The following is a 15,447-nucleotide window of genomic DNA, read 5'->3' as shown; positions in this document are numbered from 1 at the left end:
CTCCGTGGCGATGTGTGAACCGCGCAGAAATGAAACGCTCTCCCCTCGAACACTCCGGCTGTCAGTGAAACGAGGAAATTCCCCAAACCTGAGTAAGCGGCCCCGGGTCTGCGGTGGCTTCTTCCCGGTGTGCGTGCGGACCCTTGACCCTGCCCGGCTCCGTTTGTGTCGTTATTCGGCCGGAAGATTCGTCCTGGCCGCGTCCCCCTGCGGGGAACTAGCTGAGGCGTCTTCCAGTGGGGGGCCCACGGGAAGCGTGGCTGGGCCCAGGGCCCAATCCCTCCAGGCGCCCCAGGCCCGCAGCGCCCTAGCCCTTCGCGGACCGCGCGCCTGGGACCCCTCGCCTCCGAGGCGAAGTCTGAGGGGACGTACAAGATTTTCTAGCAACTAATTAGTATATCCTTGAAACAGTGCCTACAGTACGAAGGGCAGGACATTTAAAAATCTTACTTGGGGTCAAGACGGAATAACAAATTTATGATATTCATAAAACTGCTTTTGTATATGTGACACTTTCATACTTTACAACAGATTTTCAAGTTGGAAATACCAAATACTACATAGTAATGGTGGCATTTGAGTATATCTTCACCCCACACCTCAGTATATTCGAGAATCAAAATAGTCCTCAGGCTTTTAGGTCAGTTCCCACTCAATAATTGCAATTAGGTTTACACTTAGAAGCACACCACACCACCATTGGTTCAAAAAAGATTTACTTTCTAATGAATAAAAAAGCACATCTTTATTTTTCCCAGTAAGTAATATGTAATGAATAAAGCAATTGGAAAGCAATGTTTCAGACTCAGTGAAGAAGCGAAGAACTTAAAGGTTTTTCTCATATAATGAAGACAGATACCATAAAGATACAGACCATGAAAGATGATGTTGCCTAGTTCCATAAGGGTGAAAAAAAATCAAACGTTTCAGACTTCTTAAGGCTGAGTTGACTCATTTGTTCCAAACAAATTTTCTTTTACTTTTAGATTATGGAGACTGTTAGGTTCATGTAAATTATTTTTTATCACAACCTTTCAGATTCCTTCAAAGAGAGATTCCTGTTAATAGAAGGGGGGAACCAGGGTTAAATTATTACAAAAACAAGTATCTGAAACAGGTAGCAAACATAGAGTCTAGGACACAATAGCAGTAGTAAAGCTAATGATCAGCCACCAAACTGTAAATCTTTTCAGAATTTAAAGGAAGCAGAAACAAAGATTTTTCACTCAGCCCGACTATGTGCTTAGAACTCCTTCAATTTTGCACCCTTGGCATCTCACATCCTCACCCTGATCCAATTCTATGAGGTGGAGTGCTGGGGGGGGGCACAACAGAGGGAGGCTAACAGTGGCTGGCCCATGGCCAGCTGTGTTGCCCAAGTCAGGTTTCAGAGAAAGGACTGATGGAACAAGTACAATCACTGCCCACCACCCCCTTGTCCTATCTGCTGCCAATTCACGTAGGCTCTCTGAATACTGTGATGATTCTAAATTTGTGCTAACTCCTGCAAGAAACCAGTATTTGCAGTTAAATTAAAAATAGGCGAAAATCTTCACATTTTCATTTTATGTTAATTAGTAACAAATAACGTATTTAACTCTCTTTATGTGCTAAGTGCAAAGCCTTTGAGGATTTGACATTTTACACTTGAGGAAATAAAGCTTGACTATGTAATTTGTCCAAGATCACGCGGCTAGTAAGTGGCAGAGACAAGATTTAAGCCAATCAGATCCTATTGCTTGTTGTTTTTTTTTTACCATACTATTCTATTTAATATTTGTAGAGTTCTTTGCAATCTGCAAAACACTTTTCAAATCTATTATCTCAATAAAGGGCATACGTTTAACTTGACTCCTTATTAACAATCCAGATATTTTCATAGTATATCATTCCTTGAAATTCTCGTCTAGGTTCCCAGAAAGTACATGGCTTTAGCGTGCTGTAAATTTCATAGGTCTTAAAATTATATTTGTCTCTTTTTCTAAATATGTCAAATCATTTGCCATTTTAACTCATTGTCTTTATACTGTAAAATAATCAAACAGCAGTGAAGAAAATATATTGCTTAGTTGTATATATGTATACATATTATAACACAAAAGGTTTTATATAATTAGTGCTTTTTTCATACAATAAATTATTTCCCTCATTATTTAATATATAATTTAAGTAGTTAAATTCACCCTTTGGAGTATATAGTTCAGTAAATTTAGATAAACACGGACAGTCATGTAACCACTACTACAATAAAGTTCTGTAATATTCTTCCCCACCCCACACCTTAAATTCCCTTGTGCTGACCCTTTGTAGTCAACCCCTAGTCCTTGGGAAGTACTCTCTTCTGCCTTTGCCACAATGTTCTAGAGTCATACAGTTTGTAGCCTTTAGGTCTGGCTTCTTGTGTGAGTATAGGTCCATTTCACCTCAGAAAATACCTAGGAGTCGGACTGCTAGATGTGGAAAGTATATGTTTAACTTTATAGGAATATATCAAACTATTTTCCAGAGTGGCTGTACTATTTTGGTATTCCCACCAGTAGTGCCTGAGACCTCTAGTTGTTCCATATCCTTACTAGCATTACCAGATTTTTATGTTGTATCTATTTTAATAGAATTTTAAAGAAAAAAACTGATCCAATATTTTAAAATCAGATGATTTCACAACCTAGATATTTTGCTTGCCAGCTGGTCTCATTTCTCAAACTCAGCATATCTGCTTGGCTACATTGTTTTAGAGCCAAGTGCTCACAGCTGCCTTTAGTTGCACATGTGCTCTCCAATTCACAACAATCTCATCTTCACTGGCTTCCTTCCCTTACTTTAACCTCCCTGTACCTGAGGGTGTTTTTGAGACTCCCCCTGGTAGAGTAGTTGAGATCTTGGCTTTTGGATTCAAGTCCCAGCTCTGCCTCACGGCCATAATGTCACTTTGGGCTCTTCTGACTGGGCCTCTTCATGGCAAATTCACTTCCCCTTCCATGTAATGGGCTGCTAGTATTCTCATCTTAAATGGTTCTACTGTTTTTTAAAATTTGTTTGGGTAATGAAGATTCAGCTTTCAAAGTAAACATTTTGGAATGGAAAATATAATTTTCATAAATTAGATCTTAACATAACTCTTGTTGATAGAGTAAGCCATGGACAGAGTTGAGACTAGAAGTCACAAAAGCTACCTAAGATTGTTTTTAAAAACTTTGTTGCTTACCACAATTGCTTTTTCTTTTTATGAAGCGTGCTGTGTCCTAATATCAAAAGGGTTCTTTGGGAACTGCAAATCAAAATCTTAACATTATACCTAAATCACTGATATATATATATATATTTTTTTTTTATTTTTTTATTTATTTATTTATTTATTTATTTTGCCTATAAAATTAATTAGACTGAGGTTGGGTTTAACACAGCAAAATTAAAATCATTTGCATAAGATCATCCCAGAGTTTTGTGACTAAAAATATTTTTTAAGTTTTAAAAATTCTTAAAGCACATAGGAGACCTTTGAATAGTTGTTACAACTATTCAAACATAATCTTAATAGTGGTGAAAGCAAGTTATTTTTACTGTTTTTAAAGTTCAGTTTTTAAAAGTAGAAAAATGAATAAACAAAACATACATACAGAAAAATGGATGGTTGCCACAGGGTTGAGCAGTGGGGGTATGGGCAAAAAGATGATGGGGATTAAGAGGCACAAACTTATAAGTCACAAGGATGTAAAGTACACCACAGGGAATATCAGAAATATTAGAATAACTTTGGATGGTGACAGATGTATAGTGGACTTTTTGTGATAACTTTTTATACACCTGAAAGTAATATAATATTGTGTCAATTGTACTTTAATTAAAAAGAGTTTCACATTCCAGAATAAAACTTAGACATAAAAAAGTCACTTTTTAACTCAAAGAAATCTAATGCTTCCATATCCTAACTAAAGATAGTATTTTATAAATGATTGAACAACATTCAATGAATATTTCCTGTGAATTATGGGTCGCAGAGATTCACATTTCTTAAAGGTTTCTGAAAGTAAGGGCATTCTAACCCTGCTGGAAAGTTATTTTTGCATTAACAAAAGAGATGATTTGACTTTATTGATACTGATTAGCTTGAAAGATAATTAAATAATGAAGTATCAATTTGCTTTTTTCATTGCACAGTGCTCCACAGCATTCTCAGTGGATTTTATTTACAATGTATAAATGCATTTAATGTCTATTTTTAAATTACTAAATTTCTAGCAACTCCTAACATGTTTGAAAAGAAAGGAAACATCTGTGACAAACACAGAAAGAAGCAATGTGTACATTTTTTGTTTAGTACCATATATTAGTTTTAATTGAACCGTGAAGGCATTTGTTCAGAATCAGCCTTTCAATAAAAAATAGTTTTGAACTAATCTTTAATTAAAGTGTACATTGATAGTATCAAGTTCAGTTTGAGGGTCAAAAACAACGTCAGTGAGTCTGACTTTTTCCTCCCTGTAGGGAAAGCAGGCTTGTGTAAATATACATGAGCACAGACTGCATGCATTTATAAAGGAGGTGGAAAACATTCCCCCGTCATTGGACAGATGTTTCTTCACTGGGTTCCACAAGGATACAGGCCCAGCTTCCCATGTGTATCTTGAAGGAGTGGGAAGCACATACTTTTAGCATTTTGGAGGAAGCCCTCTAAGCTCCTTTCTACCTCTGAGCTGGTCCCCCAGCTCTACATTTAAGGTAAATGTAGACCTTAGGCCACTCCTCCACTGATTCTCCCCCATAAGGTAATTAAGGGAAGGAGTTGTTTTAATTAACTTTTTAGAAACTGAAAGTCTGTTGTTTGTGTTTGGTCTGGGTATTTTGTTTTTAACATTTTGCTGACATGCTAGCTTTATTCTCATTATCTCTTAGCTTTACTAAATTAGTAAAATGTTAGCAATAGGCACACCCTAAAAACTATATCCATTCAACTTAATCCAAAAATCTTAATCTTTAATTAATCTTAAGAGCTTAATTAAATTCCATCATATATTTGGTCACCTTTTATATTAAAGAGAGGTAGAACTGATATTCCCACTCAATAAGACAAATCTTTTGCACTAACAATATTTTGGCATGTCCTCAGTAAAAATATCACCTGAGGAAATAAACTGGAAGACTCAGGACTGAACATAATCAAGCTCACTGAAAGTAGCAGAAGGACATTTCTTTATATTTTTCTCACAGGAACCGCTCTATTCTGCTGGCTTCTGTTGGGGTAGCTTCTCTTAACAGTACGTAGTAGTTAAAAATGCATTCAGCTCTGTATTGTGTTTCTAGTCAGGAAAGTGAGGATAGAGTGGTTTATTTGCTGTTTTCATCAGTGCAGTCTAGTGCACTGGGGCTATAGAATATGTGGTCTACTAAGATCACAACTGATCTTAGTGTATGCCATAATGTATAGGATTTACCAACATTGTTTTCTGAGGCTGTGTCTACTTGTATTGTTGGTTTCTTTTTTTTTCTGTCTTGATGATATATTAGCAAGACCTTTCAAAATGTTTGGCAAGAAATAGAACACTGTTGTGGAACTGACACCAGTTGTGTAAATAAGAAACTGTTGGGGTGCTGTGGACAAACTGGCCAAGGTTTTGGTGGTAATCACAATGGACATAAGCAGTGAGAAAAATTTTACACAAGCTTACAACCTTTGTGCATGTCTGTGTGGGTAGAGAGGAGGCAAGACAAAAACTCGGACTCCTTTCTCCTCTCCCCAAATAAAGCATTTTCTAGACTCACAGGACCCTCTCTCCCTCAAGCTTCCATCTAGGCTACTTCAAGCCAGTCTTTACAGAATGGAGGTCAGACAGTGCAGTGCTCTTGTTTATGGGTCTTCTTCAGGAGGCTCCATTAAGGAATGCTGAGTCATCCATCCCATGGACCCTGCAAAGAGGTTCTCATGACAAACCCACCTGACCTTCAGCACACAGTTCTTGAAAAAGGAAATCTATTCCAAAGTATGTCCACTGCCTCTGATTACTTTCTCAATGAAATATGCTATTGCCTTTAATTATATCGTAATGACTTCTATTGGAAAGATCAATAGAGCAATCGTTTTTTATTATAAATGAAAAAATGTTGAATGGATTATTTATAGGATGTATTAGGATCATTTTCTAATGCCCTTAGCATTTATCACACTCTGCAGTAATTATATCACATATGACTGTCCAATTAGCTTGTTGCAAGATCTTTGAGATTAGGACACCTCATTTCAGTTTTAATATTCAGCATTGCTGACATATAGCAGGTGCTTATTAGTTTTATGAATAAATGAAATTATTTTATGTTATGGTTTCTTTTTATATCAAAACAATAGCATCTTTTAAAATGATCAAAGTCATTTTCTTCTTGTCAGGAGACTTATAGCTGATTCATACAGAACTGAATTATGTATATACTCAAGGTTTAGAACAGTGATTATTAAACTATTTTTTTGGATTATAAGCCCCTTTGAGGATCTAATGAACTTCTAATGTCTCCCTCAGGGGCACCAGGTAAAAACCCTTGGTTTGGAGAAGCAGAGAAAGTAGCCTGCCTCTGTAGTGCTCCAGGCTTCCCCTCCTGTGTGCCACCAGCCCTTGCCGTAGTCCTCTCCTCACCTAGTGGACGACCCATCATCAGCTGGGCCTCAGGCTCCTTCGCTATGACCCCTGCTCATTCACACATCTTTTCCTGCTGCTTCCTTGAGTCACCTGCCCTGTCCCAATGTCTAGTCTAAAGACTCCCAGCTCTTTTTGAAGCAACTCTTCCACCTCAACTTAGCGATTGTTCGAGCAGACCAACAATGAACTTTTTCGTGGAGTGTGCTTGGCTATGAAGAATTGAGAACAGAGAACTAGGAGAGAGAGAGGAATGGCCCTCCTTCCTCTGCATTGTTGACAGTCGGGGTGTCCCATCCTCCCCCCAAAAATAAACTGTACAAATACTTGAAAGAACCTACCTGGCCTCTTCAATAATTTTAGGGTAATCATCTTGTGAGCTTTCTGGAGATGTATTTTCATTAGAAAGATATCTCTGTGCATCGGAGAAAAAGACTAATTTTGGTTTACCCATCTGTGGGTAATAAACAGGAACTATGTGATGCATTGTTTCAAAGTTACCTGTAGCACACAAAGAATTAAGAGCATTCTGCTTTGAAATTGATAATCAAATTGTAAACATAGCATTAGACTATCTAAAATTGTATTTTCTGAAATGGAGTTAAATAAAGTTAAATAGGTTCACGGTGAAACCAATAAAAATTAATATCCAAGATAAAATATAGACTTTCATACATAAAAACCTACATAGGAAAGTAAAATGGGTACAACATCAATATAAAATTAACTGTCCTTGCTTTTTGCTGTTCTAAGTTTATTTCTTCAGAGGGTTTAACCTTTAGTCACATATAGTTTTTGTGTAGATCGGTCACATGTAGTTTTTGGAATATGTTCATGCCTTTATTTTGGCACTTAACATTCCACATCATTACAGGTCCTCCTCCCTTTTTAGCAGAGATCTCCGTTTAGTAGGGTCTGCCTTAATCACTTTTAATTCCCAGGGGTAAGCATAGTCTGGGACATATCCAAGGTGTTCAATAAATGTTTATTAAATGAAAAAATTAATGTTTCTATTGAATCACAACGAAAGTAAATACTATAAGATATGCATATATTTTGGATTTTGTTAGTGATTTTTTTTCAATTTTCAGTTATATAGTTATATGGTTATATTTAAAATAAGATTTTATTGTAAGGTTCTTGAAGTTTGAGGTCATAGTCCTTATAATCTTAGCATATATCCCTAATATAGAGCTCCAAATTTGCAAGACTATCAAAAATATGTAAAAGGTCAGGAAGTGCAAAAATTACTCTTCCTAAGAATTTCTGTTCACTTACAGTATATTTGTTTATACTGAGGTGTCTTTCAAAGGTTCATCTAAAGATCTGAAAGTATATTGTAGATTTTAAAAACATGTATCTTCTAGACTTGAGTTCATGCTTTCCATTTCTCTTAAGCAGTAATAAGAGAGACTTTGCATGAAGACCATAGTGTAAGCTATTGGACACATACCTAAGGATAGAGTTACTGTGTGTTATATACATGTATTCAGGGATGCCACTGTTTTCAAGCTAGACAGGCTCAGGACTCTCATTTGTATGAGGATGTCTGAATGAGCAGGGATCATAGCATATTCTTCCTTTTAAGGTTGAATAGTATTCTGTTGTGTATGTGTACCACATTTTCTTTATCCATTCATCTTTCAATGGACATTTAGTTTGTTTCCACATCTTAGTTACTGTGAATAGTGCTACATTGAACATAGGAGTGCTAAGATCTCTTTGAGATATTCAGCTCTTTTGGATAAATATCCAGAAGTTGGATTGCTGGATTATATGGTAGTTCTATTTTTAAATTTTAAGGCACTACTATACTGTTTTCCATAGTAACTGCACCATTTTACATTCCCACCAATCATGTCCAAGGGTTCCAATTATCCACATCCTTGCCAACATTTATCTTTTGTTTTCTTTTAATAATAGCCATCATAACAGGTGTGAGGTGATATTCATTGTGGTTTCAGCTTGCATTTCCTTGTTGATTACTAACATTGAACATATTTTATATACCCATTGGCTATATGTAGTTCTTCTTAGGAGTTATGTCCATTCAAGTTATTAGCTTTTTGGTATTAAATTGTAGCAGTTTCTTTTTAATTTTGGAATTTAATCCCATATCAGATAAATAGTTTGCAAATCTTTTCTCCCATTCTGTACTTTGCCTTTTCACTCTGTTGTTTCTTTTGCTGTACAGAGCTTTTTAGTTTGTCCCACTTGTTTATTTTTGTTTTTGTCGTCTGTACTTTTGGTATCATATCAATGAAATTTTTGCCAAGACTAATGTCATGAAACTTTTCTCCTATGTGTTCTTGTAGGAGTTTTGCAGTCTCAGGTCTTATATTTAAGTCTTTAATCTATTTTGAGTTAATATTTTTGTGTGGTATAAAATAAAGTCCAGTTTCATTCTTCTGCATGTGATTATCCAGTTTTTGCAACAATATTTGTTAAAGAGACTATCCTTTCCCCATTGTACATTCTTGACACCCTTGTTGAAGACCAGTTGACAATATATGTGTGTATTGAGCTATTATGTGCCATATCTCTATATGTATGTCTTATGCCAGTCCCATATGTTTTGATTTTTGTAGCTTCGTAACATATTTTGAAATCAGGAAGCATAATGCCTCCAGCTTTGTTCCTCTGTTTCAAGGTTGGCTTGGCTATTTTGTTGTGTTTTGTTATTCCATATGAATTTAAATTTTTTTTTCTGTTTCTGTAAAAAATACCATTGGGATTTTGATAGGAATTGCATTGAATCTGTAGACCACTTTGAGTGTTATGGACATTTTAACAACATTAAATCTTCCTATCATCAACACAGGATATCTTTCCATTAGTTTTTATCTTAATGTTTTTCATCAGTGTTTTGTAGTTTTCAGTATACAATTCTTTCATCTCTTTAGTTAAGCTTATTCCTAGGTATTTTATTTTTTGGTGCTATTGTAAGTGGAATTGTTTTCCTAATTTACTTTTCAAATAGTTGTTAATATATCTATATTGCTTTAAGGATTGCTTTTGTTAATTAGTTGGGGCTCATATGAGATTATGAAGAGATTAATAGGATTTTATTGAGAAAATTAAACGACAGTATAATTTTTAGTTTTGGTTGGTGTGGCTCAGTGGATTGAGTGCTAACTTGCGAACCAAAGGGTCGCTGGTTGGATTCCCAGTCAGGGCACATGCCTGGGTTGTGGAGCAGGTCCCTAGTAGGGGGCACATGAGAGGCAACCACACATTCATGTTTTTCTCTCTCTTTTTCTCTCTTCCTTCCCCTCTCTCTAAAAATAATAAAATATTAAAAAAATAAATAGTATAATTTTTAAAATGGTAAACTTTAAAGCACATTATATTATTTTGTTGAAAGTCATTGGAGAACTTAAAAATTAATCTAATTGTGTCTGAATTAGGAAGAATTTGTAAAATCTATTAAGATGAAGGGAATTACATTACTTTTAGGATAGGCTCAGTCTTGGGGTAAGAGCTGGTGTTGAATTATATGAGTACTTCAATATTAATAAAGTACTTTGGCATCTTGGATGCAATCCTGAAACTATGTAAAATATTGGACTCTTTACCCTGGACTCTTTACCTCTAGTTCTACCTTTCACAATGAACTGGAGATAAACATAGGAGGAGAAGTAACTCCTGTCTATTTTATAGGTCTCAGATCTAGAGAAATTCATATAACCAACACAGTACATCAGCCCAGAAAGTCCCATTTTTGAAATGATTTCCCATAGTTCATATTCACTGGACATGATATAGCAAAATCATCAGAGCTCCATGCCTCTCCACCTCTGTTTCTCTTCACCTCAACTTCCTTGTCCTAGACCGATATGCTATTCTAGGATATGCTCCTAGGCTATGCTATTTATACGGAAAGCCTACATTGTTCTGGTATTCCTTTCCTTATTCCCCTGGCCTAACTGCTTTCTATGCTTTCATCCCCTGTCAGCTGTGGAACAAGAAGACTATTATTAGCATTCAAATATTATCATGGAATGGAGGAAGGGTCTTGTTCCAATGAGTGGACTGTAGAATCTGTGAAGAGTGAATTCTAGGATGTTCCCCAATATGATAAAGATAATTGTTACCCATTACATTTAGTTGCATTACTTAGGCAAGGGAGGTTGGCACGTCCTTTGTAAAACAACCTTAGATTAAAATATGCAAGTGTTGGGTGTGTAGATAAGAATGGGGACAGGACACAGAGTAAAGGCCACAGATAGGGTCATGATACGTTTTAATTTTCTATCCTAATGAAAAATGTAATTTTTGTACTGTTGTTGAACAAGTACACTATTGGCTTGGGTTTCCTACTTCACACAGTTGATTGTTATTTCACCACTTAATAATAACATCGTGTACTTTTGCCAGATATAAAAATACACCATTTTCTATTTTCCCCCACACTTATGGCTGTTTACATAGCTTACACAGTCATATTTAGTAGCAAACACAGGTTTACCTGGTAGAGGCTCCCATTGTCAGATATAAATAAGTTAAATTTCATAGGCATTGTAAATAAGTTTAAAAATCAAAAACTTTACAGAAAATCTAAACAAAACTTTTTTATTTCTTAGCATTTTGTTAGTGGTGGTGTTATATTCCCTTTGCTAGTAGAAGTGGTAACTAATGAGTAACAATCTACTTACATGTGAATGAGTTACTTGCATCCTCTTTTTTATTATTCTTTTTCTTGCTGATTTTCTTGGCATCTCTGGATGCTTTCCAATTTATTAGAAATTGTCTTTCCATGTTTTTAATTTCTTTTCCATCAAGAAATTCTAGATAAAAATATGTGTGTTAAAATATAATATATACTGTCAATGTATACTTCTGGTTTAGGGCACACAAACTTGTTACAAAATATGATGAAATAAATTTCTTTTTAAAATACTTATTTATACAACTTCTGTATTTTTGTTTAAATTTTATTTTTAATTATTTTTTCTGAGTTCAAAAAGAATATGTGCCGATTATTATTATTATTATTATTTTTTTATTCTCACCCACCAACATGCTCATTGATTTTAGAGGGAGCAAAAGTCTGGGAGGGAGAGATGGAGAGAAACATTGGTGTCAAAGGAAAATCAACCAGTTGCCTCTCGTTGGTGCCCTTACTGGGGACCCAAACTGCAACATAGGCATGTGCCCTGGCGGGGAATTGAACCTGTAACCTTTGTTTATGGCATGAAGCTCCAAACAACTGAGCCACACCAGTCAGGGCAGAATATGTGCTTATTATAAACTGAAACATGATGGAAAAAACATAAACATTACTGTAATTACTGTCCATACCCTCTCCTTCCCACCACTGACAAAGATAATCATTGTAAACAAAATTTGGTGTATGGTCACTTTTCCACAGTCATGTGCCAATTATATTGTTATTTAAAAAACAAAAATATCATATATAACAAAAACTAATGTTATTTATTCAAATAATAATTAATATTTACTTAAATAACATTAAATAATATGGTTATTCTTAGGAAAAAGCAAAATATATCTTAAAGTAAATAAGAAGTTTTATATATGTAACATAGTGTTTTAAAAGCACATACACTAATAATACTTATTATATCCTAGGACATAGGCTATAACAGGAACAACCTACATAATTGGTCTCGACTCTATGAAGTGAGATTTCAACTATCTTTACATTTTGTTTCTTTTTAAAAAGTTTTGAAAATTGAGCATCTTAAATTACACAAATAACTTTTATATGTTGTAAGATACTTGGAGAATACAAAGAAATGGAAAAACAAAAATTAACATTGCCCATATTCCACAACCAAAAATAATCGCTAAAAAATCACTGATAACACTTTAGTATATTTCTAAGCAATTTTTTTGTTTTCTATGTATGTATGTATGTATATTATACAAAATTTTAATTCTCTATATAGCATTAGAGGCTGCATTTTAATATTGTATTGTGAGCATTTTACTATGTTTTTGTTTAAACACAATGTTTTTTTGTTTTGTTTTGATATGATTTTAGAGAGAGGGGAAGTGATGGAGAAAGAGAGGAAGAGAAACATTGTTATGAGAGAGAAACATCACTTGGCTGCCTTTCACATGGGTCCTGACCAGGGACTGAACTTGTAACCCAGGCATGTGCCCTGACCGAGAATCAAACTGGCAATCTGTTGGTTTGTGTTTTGATGCCCAACCAACTGAACCACACCAGACAGGGCTAAAGACAAATTTTAATAATTTTATAGTATTCTATTATATATGGGTATACTATAAAACTACAGAATATTTTATATGACTTTTTAAAGTTTATAGTATTCTATAAACTATAGAATATTTTATATGACTTTTTTAATCACATGAATACAGGTGGCCTTCATCAGTGTGAAGACTATCTTTACTAGCAAAATGTGCTTATCTAGCAGTTTTTAAAATTAAACATATTTTCTCTAATCATTCATATAATGTCTTCTCCTATATTTTAGAATATAGAAAGGATGTAGTAAAATTTTGGGGGGGTTATTCTCACAGGGGAAAAAGACAATATCCTGATAAATTATACAACTAAAAGTATTAACATTGCCACTTAAATATGATTCATAATATTGTTGTATCCAAAATCAAGTGATGAAACTGGAAATATAAACTAGAACCATAACCTCTAGAACCATAACTTTTTCCATAACTTCTGTCATGTGTTTATTTGAACTGAGTAACAGTACTTTCTAAATTATAATGTAAGAAATTGGCTAAATGTTTTATCATCATACATCTTAGTATTTATAACTTTACATTAAAGGTCATTCTTTTCTGCTCAGTTTCCCCAACTATTTGCACTTGTTGATGTCTTTCCAGGTTTTTAAATTAATAATCATATAATTTAGTAGTATATTTTTGGATGTAATATGTATAAATCAATACAAATTTTTAAAATACTTAAAGATAAGGAATGAAAAATCCAAGTCTTCGAACATAATCCCATTTCTTTATGTTAATGTTTCAGACAAAACTGAGGAATGATTAGGAGACTGTGCCCTAGTAAAACTCAGTAAATCTGAGTAAATCTCAGTTTTAACAAATGGCCTTATTTGAGGTTATTAGGTATAGAGGTGGTTCAGGAATGGAAGCCAGGTAATGGACACAAGATCAGGGAACCATGAGCTCTGTTTTATAAGTTCCTTCCACTTGCACTAAGTAAACCAATTGTGTGGATTGTCATTCTATTTGGTAAGGACTGGGTTACAAAACAGAAAATGGCTCCCTATAGTTCTTTTTACTGGGACATATCAAACCAAGCCTTCAATTAATTGTGTGTGTGTGTGGCGTGTTTTTTGATTTTGCATTAAGGAAAAAAATGAAATTAAAATAAGGCAAGCTAAAGTCAAAGAGAATTTGTTAAATATGTATATATGTATAGAAAAAAGACTGTAAGGTCATATACTAAAGTGTTAACAGCAGATTTATTGCAGGACTAGGAATGACATTTGTTTTCTTTTCTATATTTTCTGCATTTTCTAGGAGAAATATATATTAATTTTATAATCATTTTTTTTAACTTTGAACAAGTCATCTTTACTTGGAAATCAGTACACTTATCTCCATGTGTTTTACAGCATCACCTTTGGTACTGTGTCATGAGAAATGTTCCAGGCATAGTTCATGAATATCAGAAGATTCTTAATTATCAAACATTAATTGCATTTACCTTACTCTGCTTCATAAGGAAAGTTGACTAATACACCTGTGTGTGGTGGGCAGAGAGGAGAGGAGATGGACAGTTTGGGGGTGGTGCATAGCAGAATAAAAAATCTGTAGAGTTTTAAAAAGCACGCATGACTGTTCTGTTTCCTACCCTTGGCTGATGGGGTGAAGGGTGGGCAGGATATGACCCTTACATATGTATTGTGAAAAATCGTCATGGATTTTTCTGACATGCCCTCTGTCGATGTCTTTCTCCTCCAAGAGAACCACCACACTAGCATTATGATTAATCAAGGTTTTCTACTTGTTCAAAGCTATGAGCTTTGAAATAGTTTTGCCATACATTAGTTTTTATAACCATGTCACAGAAGTTCTGATAGAGGAAACCAGCTCATGAATATCCTTTGTGAGAGGGCAGTGTTTGTTTCTCTGATGCTGTATGACTTGCTCCATATACTGGGCCATTCCCCCCGCATAGTGCATATTCAGGAATGTTATTATTTGTAAGAGTCTCATGAGGGACTGCCTGCCCAGCCCTACTTTCAAATGAAAGAGACTCTTGTATGTTTTTAGGCCAATTGTGAGCAGTGAAAACCTTGATCAACTTTATCTACAGAACCAAGAGATAAAGAGTCTCAAGATCTGTAGAGGATTTGTGTCCCTGGAAGTTTGACAAAAGGTGAGCAAGTTCTATACATTTATGACTAATCATTTTTTGCTAACAGCCACATTTTCTTTTTTAAAGAAAGAATGTCTGGTGCTTCGATTAATTATTTGTGGACAGCAGATATTTTTGTGCTTTATTTCTCAATTTTAACTTTTGCTGTTATTAAAAAATGTCAAATTTAAAGTTCACTAATTTTGTAGATCTGTATGTCATATTTCTGAAGGCATGCTGATAAATTAACTAAAAAGTGAACCAGGTCTCTGTTTCTAAGAAAATGATATTAATATAATATAAATATGTACCGAGTGATTTGGAGACCAGTATCAATCTGTCTCTGTATTTTGGTTGGAGACAAACAGGATTTCCATTTAAATCCATTTTCCACAGCTTCATCAACTTGGTCAGTAAAAATTCCAAATCCTATAATTATAGAAGAAAAAGACACAAATATATCATGATTTTCAGTATTTTTTT

General features: G+C 34.7%; 1 protein-coding gene and 1 long non-coding RNA gene across 3 annotated transcripts in view; one reads left to right on the top strand and one right to left on the bottom strand.

Moving 5' to 3' along the window:
• Positions 1-15,447, top strand: part of LOC119051951 (uncharacterized) — an 86,402-nt gene that overhangs the window by 24,211 nt on the left and 46,744 nt on the right. For both annotated transcript variants that reach the window (XR_008390782.1, XR_005083036.2), the window contains exon 2: positions 14,880-14,985. This is a non-coding gene — a long non-coding RNA (uncharacterized LOC119051951). The remainder of the gene's footprint in view (positions 1-14,879; positions 14,986-15,447) is intronic.
• Positions 824-15,447, bottom strand: part of PPP1R42 (protein phosphatase 1 regulatory subunit 42) — a 39,445-nt gene continuing 24,821 nt past the window's right edge. Inside the window, exons 6-9 of the mRNA XM_037148927.2 lie at positions 15,276-15,393; positions 11,279-11,410; positions 6,965-7,124; positions 824-1,058 (exon numbers count right to left, since the gene is read on the bottom strand). Coding sequence (XP_037004822.1) covers positions 1,025-1,058; positions 6,965-7,124; positions 11,279-11,410; positions 15,276-15,393 — 444 coding nt within the window. The 3' untranslated portion in view covers positions 824-1,024. The remainder of the gene's footprint in view (positions 1,059-6,964; positions 7,125-11,278; positions 11,411-15,275; positions 15,394-15,447) is intronic.

The sequence above is a fragment of the Artibeus jamaicensis genome, unplaced genomic scaffold (genome assembly GCF_021234435.1).
Source record: "Artibeus jamaicensis isolate MK-2021 breed Jamaican fruit bat unplaced genomic scaffold, CSHL_Jam_final scaffold_916, whole genome shotgun sequence".
In the NCBI taxonomy this organism is placed as follows: domain Eukaryota; kingdom Metazoa; phylum Chordata; class Mammalia; order Chiroptera; family Phyllostomidae; genus Artibeus; species Artibeus jamaicensis.
Note: the sequence above shows the minus strand (reverse complement) of the source record. Positions and strands in the feature narration are given on the sequence as shown.